The sequence below is a fragment of the Capra hircus genome (assembly GCF_001704415.2).
Source record: "Capra hircus breed San Clemente chromosome X unlocalized genomic scaffold, ASM170441v1, whole genome shotgun sequence".
Taxonomy (NCBI): Eukaryota; Metazoa; Chordata; class Mammalia; order Artiodactyla; family Bovidae; genus Capra; species Capra hircus.
Genome location: NW_017189516.1, coordinates 37,402,874 through 37,429,605, shown reverse-complemented (window position 1 = coordinate 37,429,605; position 26,732 = coordinate 37,402,874). Strand labels below are relative to the sequence as shown.

At 36.8% G+C, this 26,732-nt stretch overlaps 1 protein-coding gene across 1 annotated transcript in view; it reads right to left on the bottom strand.

The window, feature by feature from the left end:
• Nucleotides 1-26,732, bottom strand: part of DMD (dystrophin) — a gene marked incomplete in the record, with an annotated part of 2,117,027 nt that overhangs the window by 1,360,327 nt on the left and 729,968 nt on the right. Inside the window, 2 exon segments of the mRNA XM_018043695.1 lie at nt 2,612-2,699; nt 17,173-17,296. Of these exon segments, the coding sequence (XP_017899184.1) occupies nt 2,612-2,699; nt 17,173-17,296 (212 nt within the window).

Sequence of the window (26,732 nt, the reverse complement as noted above, 5' to 3'; positions counted from 1 at the left end):
TTAACTTGCAAACTGAAGAGCTTTACTGAGATAACTGTTGAGAAATCTGGTTTAGAGAAACTTGTGTGTCTTTCAACTTCATGAACCACATCAGTATACTCTAGCATTTGGTTCTATGTTGGTGGAGCAGCTGCAATTTAGGATTGGGGGTTCCTCTGAAATATACCTAGAAAGGTACTCCAAGCATTTACTGCATGTCTGGCTTAACTCAACTTGCACAATTGCTTAAAATAAATACTAAGCAACTTCTTCTGTGAAAGACAAAAAGGAACAAAATGATAAGTTAACATCTTTGAGTGCACTTTTTAGTAATTATGTAAATTGTTTGATTGAATGGAGCAAAGTAGAATTACCTATGCTCTATTTATAGCTCAAATCTGAAATTAATCACCTATCACTTACACCAAATAGTCATTAACAGAACACATGAGAAGCTTAAAATTTGGTCAATATAGTCATCCAATGAGGAATGTCTCAAATCACACCCCCTATCCCTTACTGCTCTTTGCATTGTACAGAAATTAGAATTTTCCTTAAGTGTTATTATTTTCTAACTGAAATTACCAATGTCATTATCTCAATTACTGCCTTAATTTTGCTTTGCTACATAGAATTTAATCGGCCAATTAATATTTATTAAAGACCTAGTATAGATCATGATTTTTCTTCATGCTTCCAAAATTTTGAGCTATGAGGGCAATAATCTAGAAAATTATGTTATCACTAATCATATGATCATTTTAACCCATGCATGTGTATTCAGTCGCTTCAGTAGTGTGTGACTCTGTGTGACCCTATGAACTGTAGCCTGACAGGCTCCTCTGTTCATGGGATTCTCCAAGGCAAGAATACTGGACTAGGTTGCTATACCCTCCTCCAGGGGATCTTCTGGACCCAGGGATTGAACCTGTGGCATCTCCTGCTTCTTCTTTGCAGACAGATTCTTTACTGCTGAATCACCTGGTAAGCCCTTTAACCCTGCATATCACTTCAATTAAAAAACATCATTACTTTAATTTCTAAAATTTTAACTTATTTTTTTAGTTACTCATTCAGTCGTGTCTGAGTCTTTGCAGCCCCATGGACTGTAGCCCACCAGGCTTCTCTGTCCATGGGATTTCCCAGGCAAGATATTGGAGTGGGTTGCCATTTCCTTCTCCAGGGGATCCTCCCGACGCAGGGATCAAACTTGCATCTCTTAAGTCTCCTGCATTAACAGGTGGGTTCTATTTTTTGAGTAATTCAGTGTATACTACTATCAGATAATCTGAATTAAGGTCTGCTTTGTATTTGATTATGAACCAAGGCCATTTAAAGTAGAGACCATGTAAAAGTATAGATTTTATATCAGTTTATAAAAATGAAAAAGTGATAATGCAGTTACCAGGGGGAAATTATATAGCAGTATAAGGATATTTTTAGATCATATAATTTTATGTAATACGAATATGCTGTTGTCAAACTCATCAGTTAAACTGCCCAGCAAACATATATCTAAACAACTATATTTTTCATATTTTGCATCTTCTATATATTCTTTAACTTGTTAACCCAACCGTCAGCTGTCATATTTGCTTGCTTTTATTTTTAACCAAATATAGTCATGGGGCCCATTAGAAGGAGAAAATGAATTGATTTCCTAGAAAGATCATTGAATTTTTTAATGCCAACATGGCAATTAAAGCAAAAATAATTCAAACACAGAATTTATGCCTCAGAATGCAGGCAGGTACTGGAAAGAGCTGACATGCCTAACAAAAACATTTGTTACATTTGGTTTCTATATTCTTATAAACATATTCTTAAAAAAATAACCTTGTTTGGAAATAGCATTATAGGGACAGGGGAGCCTGGCAGGCTACAGTCCATGGAGTCGCAAAGAGTCAGACATGAATGAGCGACTAAGCACATACACACACTGATTTTCATAAACTACTTATGCCTAGAAATGAATATGGTAGTATAACAATGACAACTGGAAAGAACTTTGTTTATAATCGACATCAATAGCATTTTGCTCAGACAGCTTTTGGGGTACCAAGTGTTAGCAAAAATTAATTTTAATTCATTTAAAATTTGTTTTGTTACCTTTGTACTTTTACCTCACTCAAAATAATTGAAGTTAAAATAAAAAGGTCCCCTGAGGAGACCTTTTTTTTTTTTCAAATAAATTAAAAAATGAAAACAATACAGAAAATGTCAAATATATTATTAGCAAATAGGTATGGGAAAAATATACTCCAAAATTATTTTAAATCTGATTATAATCACTTTACATATACCATATGATTGCTTACATTTCCATTTATTTCTGCAAATCTTGTTTTCTTAAATCATGTGGACAAACGTAAGCAGACTTTGCACTAAAATTGATTTCTCGGCAACAGACTAATAAAATATTCTACCACATCTCATTTTCTTTCATTGGACTCAAAGTTGAATTTCCTCAAATAATTTTCTTTGCATTAAGAAACAATAATAAAAAGCCCACAAACTCACTTTAAATTTTCATTCAGGAAGTGCTTGTCTGATATAATTCAGCTGATAAATATGAACCTATGTGTTTATCAAATCCCTAAGAAGATTATCTAAATCAACTCCGTGTAATTACCATTCACCATCTGTTCCACCAGGGCCTGAGCTGATCTGCTGGCATCTTGCAGTTTTCTGAACTTCTCGGCTTTTTCTCGCTCTATGGCCTGCAGCATGATAGCAAAGGTGAGTATTCAGTGCAAGGATTGTGAAACTACACAGTAATTATAACTTCTACTTGCCCTTTCAAGCCTTAAGATATTTCACTCTGTCAGTTTATCATGAGAATCTAAAGATATTTTTCTAAAGTTCTTGGCAATAGATGCATCAAAATGGCAATGAAGCACATCATTTTCATACTGAGTTGTTTCTTAAAAAAATAAAAATAAGATGTCTACTGTCAACATTTTTTACCTAATAGTTTCTGAGGCATTATAAGTTAAGACTGCCCCCACAAAAGGAACCAAAGTCAAATCATAACAAACCATGAAACAATAAACTGTTAGATCATTAAAGTGGAATTTACCTTTTAAAAATACACCACTGAAATTGTTCCTAATAACATCAGTATATATTCTTTATTAAAAATAAAACAGAAAATACAATAAGCATACACAATGGGAAAAAGTATACTAGCATAAAACATTTAGGGGGAAAACCCATATTTATCTAAATACAAGACTGCACACTAATTTTTCTAAAATTGTCAAAGTACTCCCATTTCAAGGAAAAAGAAATTGAGTTTCACAAAGCTTCCTAAATCCCTTTGCTCATTTCTCCTAACCAAAGTTAACTTTTAAACAACAGAAACACAGTTACTTAACGAAATGTAGTATTTGATACTGTTGAGCTTAGCAAATAATGTCTCTACAGAGACATCAATTCTAAGCTATCATGCAGTAGAACTATATTACTATAGTCATTAAAAAGCTATAGCTATAACAATGTTATATGTCCTGAAACTATCTGCAGAAAAAACAAGCTATAATATATTAAACATATAATCAGAATAATACTTCTATGATTTAATAGTCACCTTATACAAAAATTTCACTTGAGTTTGTGGCAGCAGGCTTTTATACATCAGACTGTTTTGTAAAGCTTTTAGATTTATAGGCATTTAAACAAATATTCCAGATTTTAATACTGGAGTACAGGTGGGAAGCATATAATAGATACATGCACACTCTGAGGAGCATTGTTCAATAGAACTTTCAGCAAGAATGGACAGAGTTTCTATCTGCATCCCACTAGCCACATGAGTTTGTTTACTGAGTGCCTGAAACATGGCAAGTACAACTGGGTATATTGACTTTTAATTTAATCTATGTTGACTTAAATTTTAAAAGCTACAATGTGTCAACTGTAATTGCAGAGTGAAGATATAGTGTCTTCCCTCTGAAAGCAAAGAGTTAAAGACAGACACACAGATCTAGATATGCAGACATAAGTATAGATACAAACAATATGGCAACACTAAAAATACTTTCAGATAAGCAAGTAATCATTTAAATTGGACAATTCTCCAAGCATATCAAATGCTGGGAATGCTCATAAAATTATCCATATATTTTTAAATATTTTAAAAGATTCTCCAATTTAAGGAAGTAGTCACAAGTGAATAGAGTTCTTTAAATTTATTTTAAAAAGAGTTCCATGAACTAGGATTATTGGATTCAAGGTCAAAGAGAGCAAAATTCTAAAAGAGCTGATAGAGAATAGAATACATCCAATCAGGAAAAAAGTAACATACAGAGGGAGAGGGTGGGATGATTTGGGAGAATGGGAATTCTAACATGTATACTGTCATGTAAGAATTGAATCGCCAGTCCATGTCTGACGTAGGGTGCAGCATGCTTGGGGCTGGTGCATGGGGATGACCCAGAGAGATGTTGTGGGGAGGGAGGTGGGAGGGGGGTTCATGTTTGGGAACGCATGTAAGAATTAAAGATTTTAAAATTTTTAAATAAAAATAAAAAAAATAAATACAAAAAAAAAACTTGTCTAATTGACCACAAAACACAAAATAAATAAATAAATAAATAAAACTAATCAAAATTTAGAAAAGTGAAATAAAATACTATAAAATGTCAGTCCTTTTTATAAAAGTATTTATAGCCTAGCTGGAAAATAAACACTTTAAATTATGACATCAAGGGCAGCAAATGAGAACACAGTTTTATGTAATTGGTACCAAAACTCCAAAGGTTATAGAAACATTTCAGTATCTTGGATTCTACTTGAAAATTTCTAAGTACACAGACTGTGGTGCTTGGGGATTTATATGTTCCCAGGATCCCATACCAATTAGCAGGTGAAACTTCTGGGTTATCTTGAAAGTCAGTTTCACAAAGACATTACTGAATTGTTTACAAAAGCATGTGCACAACCATTAAAGGTTCTAGCTTGCTACTTGAACTGAAAAGTCTATGAAAATAAAGGAGCCACAATACACTGTTAAAGATAAGAACCTAGACAAAGCTCTAAAATTCACATTTTCTTAATTCTCAACTTTTGTCTTCTAAATTCTCTGTCCTTCGCGTCTAATTGCCATATGTTTCCTAATACTTTAAATTTATTCTCTATTAAAAGATAAACGGTCTTTGCAAAGGACTCAGAGAAAAATAAGAGAGAAAAATAAGCATATTCCTAGTAAATATATGACATTCAAATACTCCCACTATCAAGAGCTACAGCAGGATTTGAGGTCTCTCAAATTTTAACGACATCAGGTCAAAAAACAGAGAAAATAAATACTCATACTATAACAAAATGACAACAAGGACAATAAGAACAAACTGTGTTCTTCAACAGTTTTAGAATTACCATTTTCTATCAGAGTGGCCTCTATTTTATCTACCTTGAGTTTTTTTTAATATATGAAATTATATAAAGAGTAGAATCAGAATACCATGTTGCCTTTATATAATGAAAATAAATTATTAATGGCCTTCTAAATGTCATGATCATAATCTCTTTAGTCTAAGCATCTAATGGAATAATCAATTAGTAATTCTAACAGAGAGACAACAAATTGAATATCTTGGGGGCAATATTTGAGCTTAAATAAACCTTGTTTGGTTAGCCACATTATTCCAATTGTTCTAATTTATGGAACAATAACCAGCATCATCACCACAACAAAAGAATAATCTCTGGAGTAGGTACTATTACTCTCCCGTTTTGACAGAGGAGGAAAGCGAGACACAGAGAAATCTGTGAAAGATTTGAAAACACTGACATAACCATGAGAAAAAATGGAGTGCCTAACCCTGTGTACCAAATTACTGGGTATGTGCATTATTTTGTATGTGTTTCATAGTAATTCTACCAGATAGAATCAGCATGATTTTCTCCTATTTTACACAAGATAAAACTGAGCGCCAATAAGATTATCAATCATCCAAGATCACAGAGGTAAAGGGAATTCCTTGGTGGTGCAATGGTTAGGACACGGTGCTTCCATTGCGGGGGCACAGGTTTGATTCCTGGTCAGGGAACTAAGATCCCACAAGCTGCCTGGCATGGCCAAAAACAAACCGACAACGACAACAAAAAGATCACAGAAGTAGAAAGCTTTAGACCCCTGATGATCTAATGACAGTTAAGGTCTCTTTCAAACATATTCTGCTGCTTCTACGGCTATTTCAATGAAGATGAATCAAACAGATTTGAACAGATGTGATTCCAACTCACAGTAAAGATAACCTGATAGTTTGGATGTCATCAGAGATGGTATTCAAAATATTAATGCAGCATGGGCACCAAGGTGTCAGAAGGAATGCCTGGTCACTTGATATGTACACTGACAGTCTATAAGCTGACTGGCAACGGTGTATAGCCCGCCTACTCCATAGGCGATGTATATTCCATGCAAACTGAGTGAGGCATAGAGATACAGGTTTAAGAAGCCGTTTAAGAGCCTCTTCATATTTGTCCATGTTTACATGATACCTGAGTTCTGATAAGTTATATCACTTGAAAGAGAAACACTGGCACAAATGTGCCTTGAGAAGTATGAAGACGTTAGTGAAGAGTCCAGCAACTTTCATTTCATACACAGCTATAGATGGTTGACTAAAAATAAAATGAAAAAATTTAGGGTAGCAAAGAGACAGGAATGAAGGTAATCAAAAGTTTGAAGTCATTCTGTTCTCAGTTGGCTCGAAGGCTGTCCCCACTGCTTTCTGCTGCTTGACACTCAGAAAGTGTCACTGGTTGCTTTTCAGTCCTCAACTTACTTATCAGGATAATTTGGTTCAGAGCAGTCCTCTTCTTGGGAATACTGATGTGGCTTCCTAGACTATGAGCACACACCTCCTCCCACTTCAAAGACTGCCTTTACTAAGTCTGCCATGCTGGTTCCTCATCTCCCAGACCTCTACATTTAGCATGTTCTCAGACTCATCTATATTTACATTCATTCAGTCCAATGACTTTCCATCCCTCTTGACTCTTTATCTCAAACCCCACAGGCAATCCATCAGAAAATCCTACTGACTCACCTCAAAACACATCCAGAAAGTGATGTTGCAACTGTACTCACTACTACTGCACTAGTCAAAAGACCCCGATCATCTCTCACGAGTCTGGATGTTTCAGAATAACCTACTAAATGGTATTTCTACTCCCACCTTTGCCCCCTAGTGATACATTCTCAACAGAGATGACAGAGGAAGCCAGCCCACTCTCTAGAAGTTCCCTTCTCACACAGAGCAAAAGCTCAAAGCCTAAACATGTCACTCATTCTTCATCTGCCTACCCTCTCTGACCTCTTCTGTTACTCAACACCTTGATATTTCAGCCCCAGACATAGTGTTTGTTACTCTCTCATCCTCTAGGCACTCTCTTACCTCCTCCGTCTGTACATTTACCCTTCTCTCTGCCTTAAATGCTCCAATCTCGGCTATGTGTCCATTCTTCACTACCCTTAAATCTTTATTAAATGGTACCTTCCCAGTGAGGCTTTCAACTGCCACTCTATCTACACACACACATACTTCTTAGCTCTCCTCCTACTTCATTTTCATCTTTGGCACTTATCAGTGACATCCTATATTACTCTGCTTAATTTCCATCTTCCCCACAGGCATATCAACTGTAGATCATGTATCCTTATGCATTCCCTTCTTTGTGCTATCTCCAGTGCCTACAACAGGGCCTGGAATACGGTAGATGCATAAAAAAGTGAGGTCTATCGTAGCATAACGCCTCCATATACAATGTTATGGTCTCTGCCACCTACCCTCAGTTCAAAAACTCTAAGAAGGTGTACATAGATAACAAATCCTGGTAGCTACACATACAGTAGTCAAACAACCATCCCAGGGATTTAGGGGCTACAAACTCTGAAAAGTAAAGCTGGATTCAGTTTAAAGTCTCCTGGAAACTTTAGGTTAGATTGAGAGTTGTGCACAATTCTCTCTCCAACAGAAATGTTATGAAGTTCTGATAACAGGAATAAACAATGGCTCACACAGAAAACAAAGAGTACTATGTAAGTTCACCAAGTCAAAACAATAGAATCTTGCAATATAATGAAGAAAATAACATATTAAAAAAAAGAGCCGAGTATAAACTCCTGACAACAGCCTACCAAACAAAATTCAGAAAACATTTTGGCATCTTCGCTAAGATATCCTGGACTCCAGGAAAAAGTGACATAAAATTAACATGTATACTGTCATGTAAGAATTGAATCGCCAGTCCATGTCTGACGTAGGGTGCAGCTTGCTTGGGGCAGGTGCATGGGGATGACCCAGAGAGATGTTGTGGGGAGGGAGGTGGGAGGGGGGTTCATGTTTGGGAACGCATGTAAGAAAAAAAAAAATAAATAAACATAAAATAAACGTAAAAAAAAAAAAAATTATGAGACTAGACAATGCTGAATTTAATAGAAATGAAATGAAATAGCAAGGCAACAGAGACACCAATCTCATAAGGATCATGATCCTAAATTCTTACTGGAGACTGTAAAATGGAGAATTGATAATGAACAAAAGACAAAGGAATGTTTCTTGACTATGATACTAATCAGGATTCTTTGGACTCAGTAGTAATTCCATTTGGCAAGTAGAGAGTATCATATTTTCAAGTACTCTAATTAAGTTATTCCTGAATTTTCAGACTGTGCAAAAACTTTGGCTATGCTGGCATGTGGGAATGTTTTGTTACCCACTGGAGAATAAGTGTAACATTTTAGTGGTCTCAAAAATTTTGGAGATTACTTTTTTCTCAGATTTTCTCAAATATTTCAGCATCTTCATTCTTTCTTCCTCTTCCATGGTTCTAAATGAATCAGTCAGTCTCTTTCCCTCTTTCTCCCTCCCTCTTACACACACACACACACACACACACACATATATATTTTTTTACACATAAATATATGGGCTTCCCTGGTGGCTCAGTAGGTAAAGAGTCTGCCTGCCATGCAGGAGACCTGGGTTTGTTTCCTGGGTCAGGAAGATCCCCTGGAGAAGAAATGGCAACTCACTCAAGCATTCTTGCTTGGGAAATCTCATGGACAGAGGAGCCTGGAGGGCTACAGTCCATGGCGTTACAAGAGTTGGATACAGCTTAGTGACTAAATAAAAACATTAGAGAGATGCTGGTAAAAAGGAGGACATGTAGTATACAGAAAAGAGAAGTTTAGTAGTTCTTCAATAAGCTGATTAAAAATACTTGCAACCTCTTGTCCTCCTTCTTACCAGCATCTCTTTAATGTGTATGTGTGTGTATAAACTTTCCCCTTGTTTTAAGGCCAAGAGCATCATCTGAATGTTAAGGATGATTTTCTTACATACATTTCATCTTCAATGTTAGTCCAAATATCTATAGTTAGCTTTTAGCCCTCACTACTATACAGAATATGAAAGGCTCCAATATTCTTCTTGCCAGGTACAGTGCTTCCTGTAACATTAAGTATTGATAACTAAACAACCTATTTAAAATCACCTTATTCATGAAATCATGTCTGCCCTTGACATATGAGCTTTTTCTAATCTTTCTTCCTGTAGAGACTCATCTAGGTTTTCTGCATGTGTGTTCCTTAATATCTGTCTATCATATGTGTAAGCCTATGCATATATGAGTGATATATATACACAATATTTTTTTCTTTTTATAATAGAACACAGTTGTGAAATAATTTCTCTCAAAGAATAATACGTTAGTCAGTATATACTCTGTATGTGATTCTAAGTTTAGAAGCTACTACTCAGAATCTAAAGTATCTAGTACACAAAATTCAAGTAAGAAAAAGCATCAGTGGACCATTCTATGAGTAATGTATTGTTCATTTTCAAATATATAATGTGCTCACGAAAATTCTTACAGCTCATGAGGAAATTATGAATTCTAAAGTATATACATTCAAGTGCAAAATAAAAGACAATTCAAATCACTGTGTTGGACACATGAAACTAATATAATAGTGGATGTAAATTATAATTCAAAAAATAAGATAATTGATCAAAAAGGCAATTTAGTTGTATCATAAAGAAAAAATGAAACATAATCAGCATAAGTTCTAAGCAAAGTATACAGAAAAGAGAAGTTTACTAGTTCTTCAATAAGCTGATTAAAAACACTTACAACCTCTTCTCCTCCTCCTTACCAGCATCTCTTTAAAAGACGGCTCCTTTCATGACATCTTCTCTCATTAATATGAAAGTCAGTTCCACATTCCCCAGAGTCCTACTCTGACTATAGAAGCAATTAATTTTCTTTTCACTTAAGATTCTATAATGAAGTTTTACCCTTTGACAGAAAAAAGTAATTTATTCACTCAAATGTTTATTCGGAAGATGTTATATCCTTCATATTGGTAGCAGAGCCTGACTTAAAATGTGTCTGCAAAACTGAAAAAAAAATATCACTTACTCACATAGTGAAACATTAATTAGATTAAATATCAGGCACTAGATTACACACTGTGATACCAAAACCAAACTAAGCCAAATCAAAACAAACAGGGGAAAAAAAAAAAGTCAAACAGAGTAAGTTTCAGTCCCTAGTTTCCAGAAACCAACACTATAATAAATGTAACAATAGTCAGAAATCACTCTGGATAAGTAAAAAGGAATTAGGTCATCGTAGCCCTCATAAAGGCAACATGAAGACTGACTTAGTCAATGGCTTTCAGACAAAGGCTACCAGAAACACTCCTGTAGATTATCAAAGTTCATTTATTTGTTGCAAGAAGTCATGGCATGTAATAGGGAACTATTGGGATATGTCGCTAAGAGGATGTTACAAATAGTTTAGAGGGCTTGGGCTTGTGTAAAGTGATGCAGATGGTCAAGGAAGCAAAGCTTTGCCTTTATTAGATACTGCAAGGAAGTGAAGGTGATTCTGTGATTGCTGTGTTTAATCACTCAGTCATGTCTGACTCTTTGCGACCCCATGGACTGTAGCCCCCATGCTCCTCTACCCATGGGGATTCTCCAGGCAAGAATACTAGAGTGGGTTGCCATGCCCTGCTCCACGGGATCTTCCCAGCCCAGCGATCAAACCCAGGTTCCCACATTGCTGGTGGATTCCTACCAGCTGCACCACCAGGGAAGCCCAAGAATACTGGAGAGGGTAGCCTTTCTCTTCTCCAGGGGATCTTCCCAACCCAGTAATTAAACCAGCGTCTCCTGCATTGCACATGGATCATTCACCAGCTGAGCTACCAGAGAAATCCATGATTCTATGATTGGGTATCTTAAATTTTCTTATTTAGGTTGCAGGAAGAATGTAGAAAGGCTAAAGCCATGATTAGTAAAGGATATGATCTGCCATATTAGTGAAGAGGAAGGATATTTGGGTCATTTTGGGTGGTATGGACCACTGGTTCATTCCAGTGGTCTTTTTAGACACCGGGGACCAATTTCATGGAAGACAATTTTTCCTTGGACCAGGGAGGGGGATGGTTTTGGAATGATTCAAGTGCATTACATTTATTGTGCACTTTATTTCTATTATTATTACATCAGGTCCACCTTAGATCATTAGGCATTAGATCCCAGAGTTTGGGGACCTCTGGTTTGGACAGTGTCCGTGGTTTTTACTGTATTGAGACATGATTATGTAATGGTCACATTTATGTTCTGATCCATCATGATCATGGAGTGGCCTTGTCTGACATTAGCACTGTGAGCAGTTCGTCATACTTAACATGAGAACATGACAGACTAGCTGCCAGCACTACTACAGTCTCCAGCATCTCCAAGGCCTAACGGCAGTGCCAAGCTAGCTCCCAGGTCTCAGTGGCTGCTCTCCTCTTTCTCAAATGAATATAAACAAAGGCAAAAATGATACTAGCTATGTTTTAATAAGTTCGCTTTGGCAGAAGTGAGGTGAAAACCTCTAAAGGAACACAACATTAGTGGCTGAAGGCAGCTAGGGACTGTCATCTTAAACTGAAGTGAGCTATGACGTTAGCTTTAATCAGGGTTCTGGTGAAGGGAATTGAGAGGACTGGACAGTTTTAAGAGTTGTTAAGGGAATGAGATTAATTGAACTTGTCAAAGGGTAGACTTATGAAGGATAGGAAAAAAAAAATCTAGATGACCCAGTTAGCTTTCAGGTATCTGGGTGATGCTGCTGGAAAAGGAACAGTAAAAAGAAAGAATAAAACAGGGTTGGGGAGATTGAAGTTTAAGTTTTCAGGTGGATACTCAATTAAATGTGCCTATTAGGCAATGAAATACACTGGACTGGGCTTTAGGCGAAAGACATAAGCTAAAGACCCACACTTGGGGATCATGAGAAAACAGATGCTATTTGAGTGGGAAGTAATGAGGATAATCTAGAGAGAAAAACAAAGGAAGAATTGTGGAGGATTTCAGTGTTAAAGGAAAAACAAAATGAAACAAATGGGCAAAAACATAAAAAAAAGTATCCCGGAATCCAAAAGAGGAAATACTTTCATGAAGGACTAAGAGGTTAATGGAGTCTAGTCCTATAGAGAAGTTAAGGGCGGGGGGCAGGGGGGGAAGCACATATATGTTTATAGGAGAGGAAGATTTTCTCAAAGATGGAAAAGCAGCCTGTTTAAAGGCTGATTCTTTATCATCAGAAAACAGGGAGAGATTGAGAAAATGCAGGTGGGGTTAAATGAAAACAGAATCCTGAGGACACAGTGGAGATATTGAACAACACCCGTGCCCTGGGATTAGTCCTAAGAAGTCAAAGCAGTCTCTTTCACTGAGGCAGAGGAAAAGAAAGAGACCATGAACACAAATACATGAAATATAAGAGATACTATTTTAACTAAAATAAGAGGGAAATTCACCTACTGTAAATGGTGGGGAAAAGTTTAAGAGACCCATTAAAATTTGAAGTAATTATGGAGAAAAGTTGAGAAATTTACTAGGAAAGTATGGAAAGCTTAGGAAGAAGTACTGATGAGTCTCTTAAAGTGTGGCAGTTTAGAAATGGAGTAATGAAGTGTCTAAGGTATTGTTAATTCAAGTGGGTAGGTGAATTGAGGAGATGAGAGAAATGGCAGCTTTTGGAGACAGCAAGACAGCCCAAATGAACTGAGATTTTTAAAGATTAAGGCACAATTTGGGTGGAGGAGATTGAAGGCTTTGGCATCAGGTTCACAATGAGAAAACAATAGAATAAACTGATGAATGACAGATGGCAACTTGACATGAAACACAAGGGAAGAGAGAGTTTTACATAAGAGTGGTATCTTTGGACCTGACCCTGAGAAGTGAGTAGACTAGCAATCGCAAAGGAGTGGGGGAGTGAGTCATTAGTCTTTGTGGTGATCCAAGGGTAAAAGTCTTTTCTGTGTATGAACAGAATGGGTCTATGGGACAGAAAGTTTGTTTTAGAAGAAGGGTTTCTGAGTGTAAAGTGAATGAGGTGAGAAAGCACACAGAAGAGGAAGTGAGACAGAGGAAAAGAGTACAGAAGAGCACAGTGATGAGGATATACGAAAGGACAGGTGAATAGAGGTTCCTATATTCTTAGTGGCAAACACAAATAACAGAGATAATGGAAACAAATTAATTGGCTTGAAGATTTCCAACAGAACTTGGTGAAAAATTGACCTGATAAGTCTAGCTTCCAGGAAGAGCCCAAGGCCTATTGACCTGAACAGCTAGGAGGAAGGCTTTCAGGAGAACATTGGAGAAGTATAAAATCACCTTATGTTAAGAAGAGGTTGTTTTGGGCTTCTCTGGTGGCTCAGTGGTAGAGAATCCTCCTGCCAATGCAGGAGACATGGGTTCGATCCCTGGTCTGGGAAGATCCCACATGCGGCACAGCAACCAAGCCCATGCCCCACAGCTATTGAGTCCATGCTGCAGAGCCAGGGAACCACGACGACTGAAGCCCCACATGCCTAGAGCCCATGCTCTGCAGCAAGAGAAGCAGCCACAATGAGAAGCGCACAGAGCGCAACTAGAGAGGAGCCCCCACTCGCCACAACTAGAAAAAAGCCTGCCCAGCAATGAAGACACAGCACGGCCAAAAATAAATAAATAAAACAAAACAACAAAAAAAGAGAGGTTGTTCTGCTGTAATTCCTAACTTACATTACCATGTGCTCAGTTCAAGAAGTTGAGTAGCTCTATACCTGTAAACTCATTGGAAAAGACCCTGATGCTGGGAGGGATTGGGGGCAGGAGGAGAAGGGGACGACAGAGGATGAGATGGCTGGATGGCATCACCAACTCAATGGACATGAGTTTGAGTGAACTCTGAGAGTTGCTGATGGACAGGGAGGCCTGACGTGCTGCGATTCATGGGGTCGCAAAGAGCTGGACGCAACTAAGCAACTGAACTGAACTGAACTGAATTGAAACCTGTAAAATCAGCTGGAAAGTCTGAACTGTGGCAACATTAACAGCATGAGTGAAGGAACATCTAGGAGTCTAGTCAAGTCTCAGAGGGTGCACTGATCTTAAACCTTTACAGACATAGAAACCACCTGTGGGTCTTTTCTAAATGCAAACTGATTTATCAAGCCTGAAAACAATCCTACAGTTCTAAGCTCACAGGTGATGCCAATACTGGTTGTCCAGGGTCCACACTGTCAGTAGAAAAGTCCCTAGAACTCAACTCTTAAATAAGTGTATTATGTTAATTATATGGATAAAACACATGGTTAATAGAGAAGGAACATTTCTGTCTGATTTAAAAATATATAAAATTGAAGGGATGCTGTCCTAGGATATGCTAACTGGGTGAAAGTGCTTGACTGCGTCATTCATTTATCACTTCAAGTGAAAGATGAAAAAAGAAGGAGTGATATTTAGCCATTTTTAATGGATGCCTAAAAATGAATTAATACCACTCAAGTTCATAAGACGGGCCTCCCATGTGTTCATAATAACCTACATAAATGGACAGGTGAAGAAGCAAGAAAATTGATGCATGCAAAAAATGCATATCCATCATCATTGCTTTGTATTTCTCTCAAGGATTTTTTAATACCTATACATTATATTTAGCCTGAAGGAAATGTCTAGGTAAATCATTCCATGTCTTATTTTAGTAGGCAATTAAGAATGATGTTGTTATTTCAGAATATGAGAGGAGAAGTTGATAAAGGTGACTCACCAGGCATCAGAAAACCACTCATACAATATTGTATATATATATTTTAGCACTTTCAGTCTCTCATTGCTGACACGATTGACTAAATGTAAATTGCTTCTAGGCAACCATATGATAACAGGAAACGTTTGAATTTACAGTCTTAAAATGTTAGAGCTCAATCTTCTTGTTTGATCAGTTATTTTAAGATACAGAAATAGGATGGCAAATGAGGTGGATGAAACTGGAGCCGATTATACAGAGTGAAGTAAGCCAGAAAAAAAAACACCAATACATTATACTAACACATATATATGGAATTTAGAAAGATGGTAATGATAACCCTGTATGTGAGAAAGCGAAAGAGACACAGATGTGTAGAACAGACTTTTGGACTCTGTGGGAGAGGGAGAGGGTGGGATGATTTGGGAGAATGGCATTGAAACATGTATACTATCATGTAAGAAACGAATCGCCAGTCTATGTTCGATTCAGGATACAGGATGCTTGGGGCTGGTGCATGGGAATGATCCAGAGAGATGATACGGGGTGGGAGGTGGGAGAGGGGTTCAGGATTGGGAACTCATGTACACCTGTGGCGGATTCATGTCAATGTATGGCAAAACCAATATAGTATTGTAAAGTAAAATAAAGTAAAAATTAAAATTTAAAATAAAAAAGGATGGCATATAGATAAGTAGATTGCTCAGATAGATAAAAATTTTAATTAGCTAATAACATGTCTATCCAAGGTGATTCATACTTTCAGTGGGTCAATATGTCACATGAACTCCAAAACATAGAGTGCATCTTCTCTAAGTAATTTTCTACTTATAGAATCCCCTCAAAAAACTATAACAAAGAATATACCTTCAAGTAAGTACATTCAAATAAGACATTTTGCTATTTTCTACTACACATATTATCCTCCATTTTAATTTTAAAACTAAATTATTAACAATATAATCATAATTCCCTTTTCTTGAAACTGTTTATAAATAGTCCATTATTAAGCTGATAACAGAATATATCAAAGCCAACAAGGAATTTAAAATAACTTTCCCATTTATAAAGTCAGCTCTCAGAAATGTTGATGAAATTATTTTTCCCTCTAAAGTAGCCTTAAAAAAGGATTATTTTCTCCTAAAAGACATATTTTTTGTTCTCCAAAAGTTCCAACCCCACAGCAAGTATTACCTTGTATCTATATTAGTGTTGTATTTGTAAAACTCTAACGATTTTGTAATTCATGAAATCAAATGATTGAAAGATAAAGCAGCGTTAATCCACATATGAGATCCTCCTATAACTAAAATTATTTAACATTCAGGATACCTGCTTCTTTAGCCTTCCCATTGAAAATATTTACTCTTCCTGTTAGAAATTCCCTCACAAACTATTGCAAATTACCTACCAAAATGGATGTTCATATGTCAAAGTCGAAATATCAAAGCCTTGATAATGTCCCTGAAGATTAATACAGCTATTAAATTAATAAAAACTGCATTGTAAAGGATAAAACTATAATGCCTCAGTAGGGAATAAAAACAGCAAATGATCTCTTATAAATAAATATTGAAGAAGGTTGGGTATCTTTTAGTTATGGCAATATAATACATAAATATCCAGAAAATACAACTATGTTATGATTTATGATAATTATTAATGACTACAAAGTATAACATTTTGATGATAGTGAGAACACAAAGAGAGTCTATAGTATTTGTAAAGATCAGGTCTTTTCTTTTCCATTCCATTCTGCAAGCCTACTAAAATCCCAGCCTTCATATGAAAGAACAATGCATGAAGGGAAATCAATATGACTTTATGCTACAAAATTGCTAATTTAGAGCTTAATAATATAAAAGTTAAAGAAGGTTAACGAAAAGTATTTGTGGGCAGTCACCACAGAATCAGGAAAGACTTCTCTAGGCTAAACTTTGATTCTACTTGATATGTAAAACATATTTTAAAGATATATTTAAAAGCAGTATAGCATACCACATTAATCTTTTCAACTCTAAGAAAATCATAGAGTTCAGAGCACAGGGTTTACAAGCAGCAAAAATTAGAAAAATACATAAAAATTAATGCATAACCTACATTGACTTTTTCTTTAAGGTCTGAGAAGTTGCCTTCCTTCCGATAGACTGCAAATTCAGGACTCTGCAACACGGCTTCTGAACGAGTAATCCAACTGTGAAGTTCAGTTATATCGACATCCAACCTAAGACAGGGAAGAATAAGGATCATTATTTCTTGATTATCTCTTTCTTCTGTATGGGAAAAAAAAGGCAATCTATCCACATTTACCATTCTCTCCCAATCTGAAACTTCTGCCTGATGCCCCTATTAATGTTAATATCACTACTATTTCCTTAGTCAGGTTGGCTCAAAATTTGGAGTCTTCTTTGATCTGGTCTTATGATCACTGCTACTGCTAAGTCACTTCAGTGTGTCCGACTCTGTGCGACTCCATAAACGGCAGCCCACCAGGCTCCCCCATCCTTGGGATTCTCCAGGCAAGAACGCTGGAGTGGGGTGCCATTTCCTTCTCCAATGTGTGAAAGTGAAAAGTGAAATTGAAGTCGCTCAGCCGTGTCCGACTCTTAGCGACCCCATGGACTGCAGCCCACCAGGCTCCTCCGCCCATGGGATTTTCCAGGCAAGAGTACTGGAGTGGGGTGCCATTGCCTTCTCCACTGATCACACAGGTAATCTTATTCATCTCAATGTAGAAACGACCTGTACACTATCTCCTATAAGCTACTCTTCAGCCCTTGCTTGAATGTCTGCATTGATTGAAAAATCAGTATTTTCCAAGATAAATCATTTCTTGGGAACATATTCACAACAAACGAAGATTCCTGTTGGTAGCCCCCATTGAACCGTACCTAGAATACTCACACCCTTCATGTCTTCTACACAGCGATACTGAGGCTGCATTTGGTCACGTGACTGTCTATGGCAAATGAGCTATTGGTATGTGTAATGCAAGCACAGGCTTGATTAGTGCTTGCACCTTGGATCTTGTCTTCATGGAACATACATTCTGAGAAGGCATGCATTTTATAAGAATTTCAAGGATCCTTAAGTGCTTGAAGGAAGCTCACTCTTGCCAGGCAGAGAGACGACAGGATAAAGCAAGTGGTACAGAAATGGCAACCAACTTCAGAATTCTTGCCTGAAAAAAGCCCCATGGACAGAGGAACCCGGCAAGCTACAGTCCATGAGGTCGTGCAGAGTTGGACACGACTGAGCAGGAGTGCCAGGCAAGTGAATAAAGCCTCCTTTGACCTTCTGACCCAACTCAAACACCAGCTGAATACATCTAAGTGAGTGCTTCAGCTGACTTCACTTAGAGCTACAGAACTGCCCACGTTGCAGGATTGTGAGATGTGATAAATAACTGTTGTTTCAAGCCGTTACATTTTGAGGTGGGTTATTTATGCTGCAAGAGATATGTGATCATCTACACTGTTATTCTCAAACACTCATTTTTTTTGCAGAGATCTATGGAGCTAATGGAAATAAACTATTAATTCTGATTAGGTGATTCAGATCCAGTTAAAGCAGAGATTTTCAGGGAGTCACAGATGAGTTGCAAGGGTGGAGAATGTCTAGGAATCACTTGAAATTTCAGGCACAATTCTGAATCCATGTGTGTTTTTCTTGAGAAAGAATCTATATATTTTATCACCATCTGTAAAGAATCTATGATCAAGGGAATTTAGAGACCATCTAATCCAATTGATTATAAAACAGACAAAAGTATCCAGAAAAATAAACTTATTCAATTTTCACATGAAACATGTGGAGTATACCAAAAATACAAACATGAGATTTTAAGACGCCAAGTAATGTACTATATTCACCATGCTATAGTTTTTTTTTTTTTTTCCTCTCCAATACAACCCTCTACCAGTTGAAATCAGCTGTTTAAATCTTCTAGAATAGTGGCCCCGACATTTTTGGTTCCAGGGACTGGTTTCATGGAACACAGTTTTTTTCCAGGGACTGGGGGTGGGGGTGGAGATGGCTTCTGGATGACTCAATTGCATTACATATATTGTGTTCTTTATTTCTATTATTGTTACATCAGCTCCACCTCAGATCATCAGACATTTGGTCAGGCAGGTTGCGGACCCCTGCAATAGAAGATATCTGATGGTCAGCCTATCCTACTCCTAGTTACTTTGATGATATTCCTTGGTTTGTGAGTATCTTACTTTCCTTAAAATTTGATTCCTAACAAAATCATATGAGGGATGTTTACTATAATCAGGAAAGAATAGACAAGTATCTTCTTTCTTTATGAATACTTTCATAGATATGGCCTTTAAATCAAACAAACCTGTGAAGAATTTTTTTGTTTTGTTTTGGTTGCAGGCTATTGTTTTAAAATTAAACTGATAAAAAGTTTCACAGAACACAAAACATTTCCAAAAGCATGGCCTCCTTTGCTTTCTTACAAGCCTGTGCTAAATAAAGTATGATCCATCTCTTTGCTGTATGAGGAGATGGAGGCTCAGAGAAATTAACTAATTGATCTCAGATTGTTAGTACCATAGGGAAGAAACTTAATTCATCTTGTTCACCATTATATCCTTCACTTCAAAGAGTGCCTGATTCATAGTAATAAGTATTTACTGAGTTTCTTATTTACCAAGGCTACCCAACTAGAAATAGGAAAAAAAAAAAACCAGAGATCAGAATGCAGATATCTTTTTATTCTAAATCTCACATCACTGAATGTCAATCCTTTATTTCATTTGGATATGAATCATACATTGTATTGGTGTTTCATTTTATCATACATGGTGGCTATCTCTCCTACATTTGATTTTTGCAGAAGTTTAACTATTAGGTCTCCTATTTCTGTGTTTGCAATGTTGATTTAAAAAGAGTCCTTCTGCATGCTACCAAAAATCTTTCTCATTGATGTTAATTAATTTATAAAATTAATAGCTTTCAACTTTGGTAATTTAGTCACCCTGCAAATCCAGTGCATGTTTCCCATAAGAATGTCTTAGGAAGGACATTTTTTTCCTTTAGCCCAGTAGAAACATTTGTGTGTCTCTGCCTGTGGGCATTCACTTTGCCAGTATATAAGGCAGGCCGGGAGTACTGGGATATTAATAGCTTAGTTATGGGAGAGTCAGGGATAGTTGGTAGATAAATAACATAGCTCCCTTGCCCTTCAGTGCAACCACCCTGAAGGATATTACACCCAGTATCTCAAAAGGTTCCCAGCTGGAATGCAGTTGCCATTAATAATCTGCTCATGTATCATCCTATGTTGGCTGCCTTTTCATTATCTCACTTCCTTACTTTGCTTCCCGGGATTACTTCCTAAATTAATTACCTGCATCAAAATCTTTCGTCTCCAGATCCACTCTTGTGGAAGCCATACTAAGGCAATGATCAACAACCTCAAATGAACCCCGCATCCTGCCATGTTTAATTTTTTCACCTTGAGCTCTGACTCTCCACAGGAACTATTTTAAACTTTTCCCAAAGCTCTCAAAGCTCTGATCTGTCTTCTTTCTCCATCTATCAACAGATGGCATTGATTCCTACTTGATGGAGAAAAGCACAATTATCAGATTAGAATTTATTCCACTTCTACTTCCTATGCCCAAATAGTCAATCTTACCTGCCCGTGCCCTTCTCATTCTCTTCCAATGAGTGAGTTTCTCTTCTTTTAGTTAAACATTATTGATGGAAGACATAGTAATACGCCTTTGTTACCCAAATGTTACTGACTGGAGACATGTAGATACATTTTTAGAGAGTGATACAATTAATATCACCTTGTGAAATTCTTACAGATTAAAATTGACCAAGGGTTCATTATACAACTTATGATTGTTGTTATTATTCACATTTTGCTCCGTCAGGTTTTTGTTCCAACTTGTGTATATTATAAATGTAAAATTTTCAAAAATGATGCATCACAAAATTTTAGGTGAAAAATAATTTTTCAGCGAATTTTATGCAGATATTTGCTGATTCTCCAAGTGACATATATACTAGTGTCTCAAAAGATGACAGTTCTTCAGAATACAGTTCTGATTCAGACAATGTGAATATTAGACCAACAAAAAAAATTGCTAGTGATTGATTCTGATACAGAAAGTGAAAATGAAACTCACAGTGCTGGAGAATGCTGTTTTCCTTCTGGAGAAAAGTGGATTGAAAATAACATTTCACAAAAATCAGAAGACTTTACAGATGTGTCAGGTGTAACTATTGAATGTAACAACACACAAAGTATTAGTGAAATAACAGAATTAGTTTTTGGCCAGCCAAAATAAAAACCACCAGCCACAGGCATTACTTTCTGCAAAAATCTCCTAGTCAATAATGAGTTAAAGCCAACCCCTTTACCTGCATTTGGTACTTCATTCTCATTTCTTCTCAGTATCTGAGTGTATCAGTTGTTGTTGTTTTTTTTTAATCTATCTACTGTAAATTCAATCCCTCTCTCTCAAGTTAATTTTTCATATGGAAATTTAAACATATTTTATTTGATTCCTTTAGTAAAAATCAATACTCTGTTGACCTCCAAATTCCTCTCTTGCCATTCTCTTATCTTCTAAAGGGCAAATGTTTTGCAAGAGTTGTCCAGTTTCCTGTCAGGTCAGAGGAGCCTGGCAGGCTACCGGTCCATGGGGTCGCAAACGAGTTGGACATGACTGAGCAACTAAACAGCGATAACATATGACTCTGACACAGCTATCTCTAATTCAAGCATTTCTTCTGAGCTCCATAGCTACATAATCATCCTCTAACTCTCTGACTCCACTTGCATGCCATAAGAACTCTTTCAACATCAAGACTTAATGTTTGAATTTCTCTCCCAAACCGGTACCTTCTCAGTGTCCCTCAGACCTGTGAATGGCATCACCATCTATCACCTTTGATATCCTCTTCTCCCTTCCCTCCCATATTTAGCAAAGTCTAATCCATCACATATTCTATTTCTTCTGAATTTGTCTGCTTCTCAGGATCTCCTCAGTTGGCATCCTCATTGATGTTACCGTTAAATGTGACAAAAACTACTGCAATGGCCTCTCAACTGGTTCTAGGCAATCTTTCTGACCTCATTGATGTTACCGTTAAATGTGACAAAAACTACTGCAATGGCCTCTCAACTGGTTCTAGGCAATCTTTCTGAGATTCTCCCATCTGTTCCATGCACCACGTGAAAGTATCATTTCTAAAACATACCTAATTATGTAACTTTCATTCATTTAACCATTCAAAGATTTTCTATTTTTCTTAGCATAAAGAGCAAAATTTCAGATCTCTTAACCCTGTACTTTAGTTTGTTCTTTATTCAACTACTTCTAGAAACAAAACTCGCTTCAAGTTTCGTAGGGAACCAAGGAGACATACTTCAGTCTGTCCCTCCTCCAATGAAGTGAAACCCTTCATTGACTTTTATCCACCTTTCCACTGGAAACTTTCTATAAATATTTTGGAAACTTGACTTCTTGATATAATCCACTTTGCCCACTTTGGTGAAATTTGTCCCTTCTCCTTTACACTAGTCTGACTAAATTACACATCAAAAATGCTAACTCATAAAGGTGAAATGTGAATATCCACCATTCAATGTCAACTTTTCCCTTTATTCTTGGTTTATCTGGTCTCACACCCTTCTGATTCAGAGTATCTCTAGTAAAGGTGGCTCACATCTGCCTACAAATCCATGAAACTAAAACTTGACTCAAGATGCTAAGCTGGCATCACAGCTGGGTGAGATTTACTAAGGCCTATATTGGAAAAAGTTTTTCCTAGGCCTTTACAGTGGTCTTGTTTGCACATGTGTTATAATTATCCCGTACCACCATCTCCAATCAACTGCAAAGGAAAAAGGCAGAGGATATTTACTCAGTTTGAAAGTAAATAATTTTCCCCCAAATCCTATACTTTTAGACATCTGTCTTTCTGAAAAACAGGAAATTGTGTATGTTTCCTTTCAAAACCCAATTCCCCCTTCGCTTCTGCCACAAAATATATACTAAGTACTTACTATATGCCAGACATAGAGTTAAATTCCACAGATAATAGAGTTGAAAATGCAGTAGTCCACATTATTAAGGAGTTTGATGTAGCGAAGCATCCATTTGACAACAAATGCTTTAGACATCAGATGGGGGTTCAGCTCATACTGTGACTTTTGTTTAGGATAATCAAGAAACACCTTTTCACTGAATCAAGATTAAATCAGTGTCTACTCAGAGGCTTTGCCCAGTAAATTGGTTTTCTCTACACAAGGAAGCCTTTGTGGAGTCAACACCATGGTAACCGTCTGCTTGCTGCTCAGACTATGTAGAGTTTAAGGGAGGCCAGGGCACCAGTTGGCATGTAGCTCTAATAACTCAGATCAATTCAGGCAACAGGATGAGAAATTTCATAGAGAGGCCTTTCCTCATTCCATGTTTTTGTTTGGCTGGTTTTATAGATTTGAAACTAGATTGCAAAAGATACTTGAACTTGCCCTTGACATAAGGATCTTTTAGAGAGTGATTATACTCTTTTGATTTACAGATTTAATTTGAAGGGACTTCAATTTTTTTTTCTAGGGAATTGGTGAGTCAAATGCTTTACCTAGGGGAAAAAAATATCTGTTCAAATGCATAAGTATCAATATGTTGCACTTTCTTTCTGAAAAGGAGTGGAATAAAGTATCTATGAGTCTGTACTATTCTCACCTGTTAGACTTTCTTTTTCTCTTTTCTTTGATCACTGTGACATCTTCATTCCTGGGCAACAGGTGGAACCTAAACCAAATTCTTATGTTTTAAACTCTGAGCTATCACTCTTCCAATATTCTGTTTACATTATTTTTTTCTGTTGCTTCCACTTGAGCTTGTTTCTTCAACTATGGTTTCCTTACTAAAACTTTTTCTATCTCAATGTAATACACAGTCAACCTATATTTCAACATCGAGCATTTAATACCATCCCTTTAGAGTTCTGGGACTTAAATGTCAGATGCTAGTCTGTGTTTTTCCTCTAATATTTTGCCAGTAGGCATCCACATCTCTGTATGCCAGCAATGAGGATGGAAGGGAAAGCAGTGGCAGAGTTTTCAAAAGGCTTCCTGTGTACTCTTACTGAGTGCCAATGGCCCACATTCAATGCTTAGTCTCAGTGACATTTCCATTGCTTTTAGCAAAATGAACAAGGTCTCCTTCTTGGCTCCTACTCAGACCCTGGCGTCCAAGTAACAATTGCACATTTATTTTATTCCTTATCAATTTGGCAGCTATTGCTTCATCACTTTCTATGCTTTGCCCCCTAGTTTTCACATTTTCACTGGCGTTGAATATTTTTCACATATCCTTGCTGAGATGTATGGCAAATTAATGGACTCCCCTGAGGTAAATGCATACATGTTTCTAAAATGGATGCCATTCTCCCCAGCATTTTGCCACTGGTATTTTCTATCATGCTTTGTGCTACCGGAGGCTGGCTATTTAATCACCAACTGAAGACATCATACAGATGTAACTCAGGTACCGTTTCAAAATCCTCAAGAATAACAATGAAGAGTTATTTTCAATACATATGAAATCTTGGATTCTGTGCCTGTATTTTTCTTCCTTCATAAAATCACTCATTTCTACTGATTCTTTTTTTTTCACTTTTAAAACTCTCACAAAATATTGATAATGAACTGACATAGACTAAGTTGCTTGTAGTGGACCTCTACGCCATTGGAATCAGCCCATCATTAAAATTCCTTATGACTCACTCATCTTACTCTCATAACACTTCACTCTGTACTTAATGTATTTCTATATGTTATTACAGACTCTGTCCCTTAAATCCAGTCTAACTTTATCTAACTTAAAATTCTCTTAAGAAAATTATGACTTCTATTTACAAAATGATTTTCTTCCTCTAAGTGTTGATGAATATTTTGTGCTATATTTTTCAAATATGTCCTAAAATCTCATCTTTGTTTTTAGTCATGATTATCAATTTTAGGGACTTCCCTGATGCTCTGGTGGTTAAGACTGCATGCTCCCAATGCAGGGGGCTTGGGTCTGATCCCTGGTCAGGGAACTAAGATCCTGCAGTGTGGACAAAGAAAATCTAAAAAGTTAGCAGTTTTGAATTGTCAACAGTATATCATTGTATGTAAATTGCGCTCCATGATAACTCAGCTAATTATGTCAGAAGAGCCTCTTAACAGGTGCTGACTATGTTCTGTTAATATAGTGACTGCCATATAAAGTATTTAACTAAGATGACACATTTACATAAACTTTAATTCAGTCGCTTTCAGTATACCACTTGGAACTCATCATTCCCAAATGTGTAAACTGTGAAAGGAGAACTCCTTCAAGTTCCCAGACTTAAACTAATTTGATTAGTGAGCTAGGTTATGAATAGCCCTTTTACATCTTTAAACATCTTTGCATTTCATAAAGATGTACAAGCTTCACCTTTAGCAGCCTGAAAGTTGAGTATTAACGTTTGTGAAATACATTAACTCTTGCAGGATCCTAAGGCTGTAGGCTTAGACCGGGTGACTTAATAGATCAAAAATTTAATGTACATGTTAATTAGCTAGAACACAAGTTTTCATGTTTATGGAAATAAAATTATGACTCTTGCTCACTGATACAACAATGTGGAATAAATCAGCCTGGAGGTGAGGCAAGACTTTTAAATTTTGCTTATTTTATGTTTTAATAATCATCTTTCTTCTTCCAGATTTTTAGAACATAAGAACACATTTTACTTTCATATTCAGTTCAGTCACTCAGTCGTGTCCGACTCTTTGGGACCCCATGGACTGCAGCACGCCAGGCCTCCCTGTCCATCACCAACTCCCAGAGCTTGCTCAAACTCATGTCCATTGAGTCGGTGATGCCATCCAACCATCTCATCCTCTGTCATCCCCTTCTCCTCCTGTCTTCAATCTTTTCCAGCATCAGGGTCATTCCCAATGAGTTGGCTCTTCCCATCAGGTGGTCAAAGTATTGGAGCTTCAGCTTCAGCATCAGTCTTTCCAATAAATATTCAGGACTGATTTCCTTTATGATTGACTGGTTTGATCTTCTTTCAGTCCAAGGAACTCTCAAAAGTCTTCTCCAGCACCACAGTTCCATATTAGTATACGGCTATTTTTTAAATGCCTGACCATCTGATGAACTCCTACTCATCTTTCAAGACTTGGTCCAAGATATACAACTTCTGTGAAGGTTTTCTTGATCAATCTGCCCCTTCTTTTTCCCCTTCAACCTTCTTTCTGGGAAAACTCGTCCCTCCCTCCTGTATGTGTCCACATGTTACTTGCTTTTAAAAACTGAATAAATAGCATACAAATTAAGTTTGAGCTAGAGAGATAATGTAAAATATCAAATGAAACATGTTAAAAAAGTATTTTAAAAATCAATATAAACCTTGTTATGGCTAAAATATAAAGTATTTATAGGATTTTAAGATGTGCTGAGTATATGGTGATTATTGCACTTCTAGAGTTATGTAATATTATTAAAGAGGGAAATCCTATTTAATCAGGAGAAAACAAGTCAGTCGATGCCCCTAAATCAAGATAGCTTGTATATACAAACACAGATATGTGCATGTGTTTGTATAATGTCAGCTTCTTTTCCTTGGTGGAGGGGGCTGAAGAG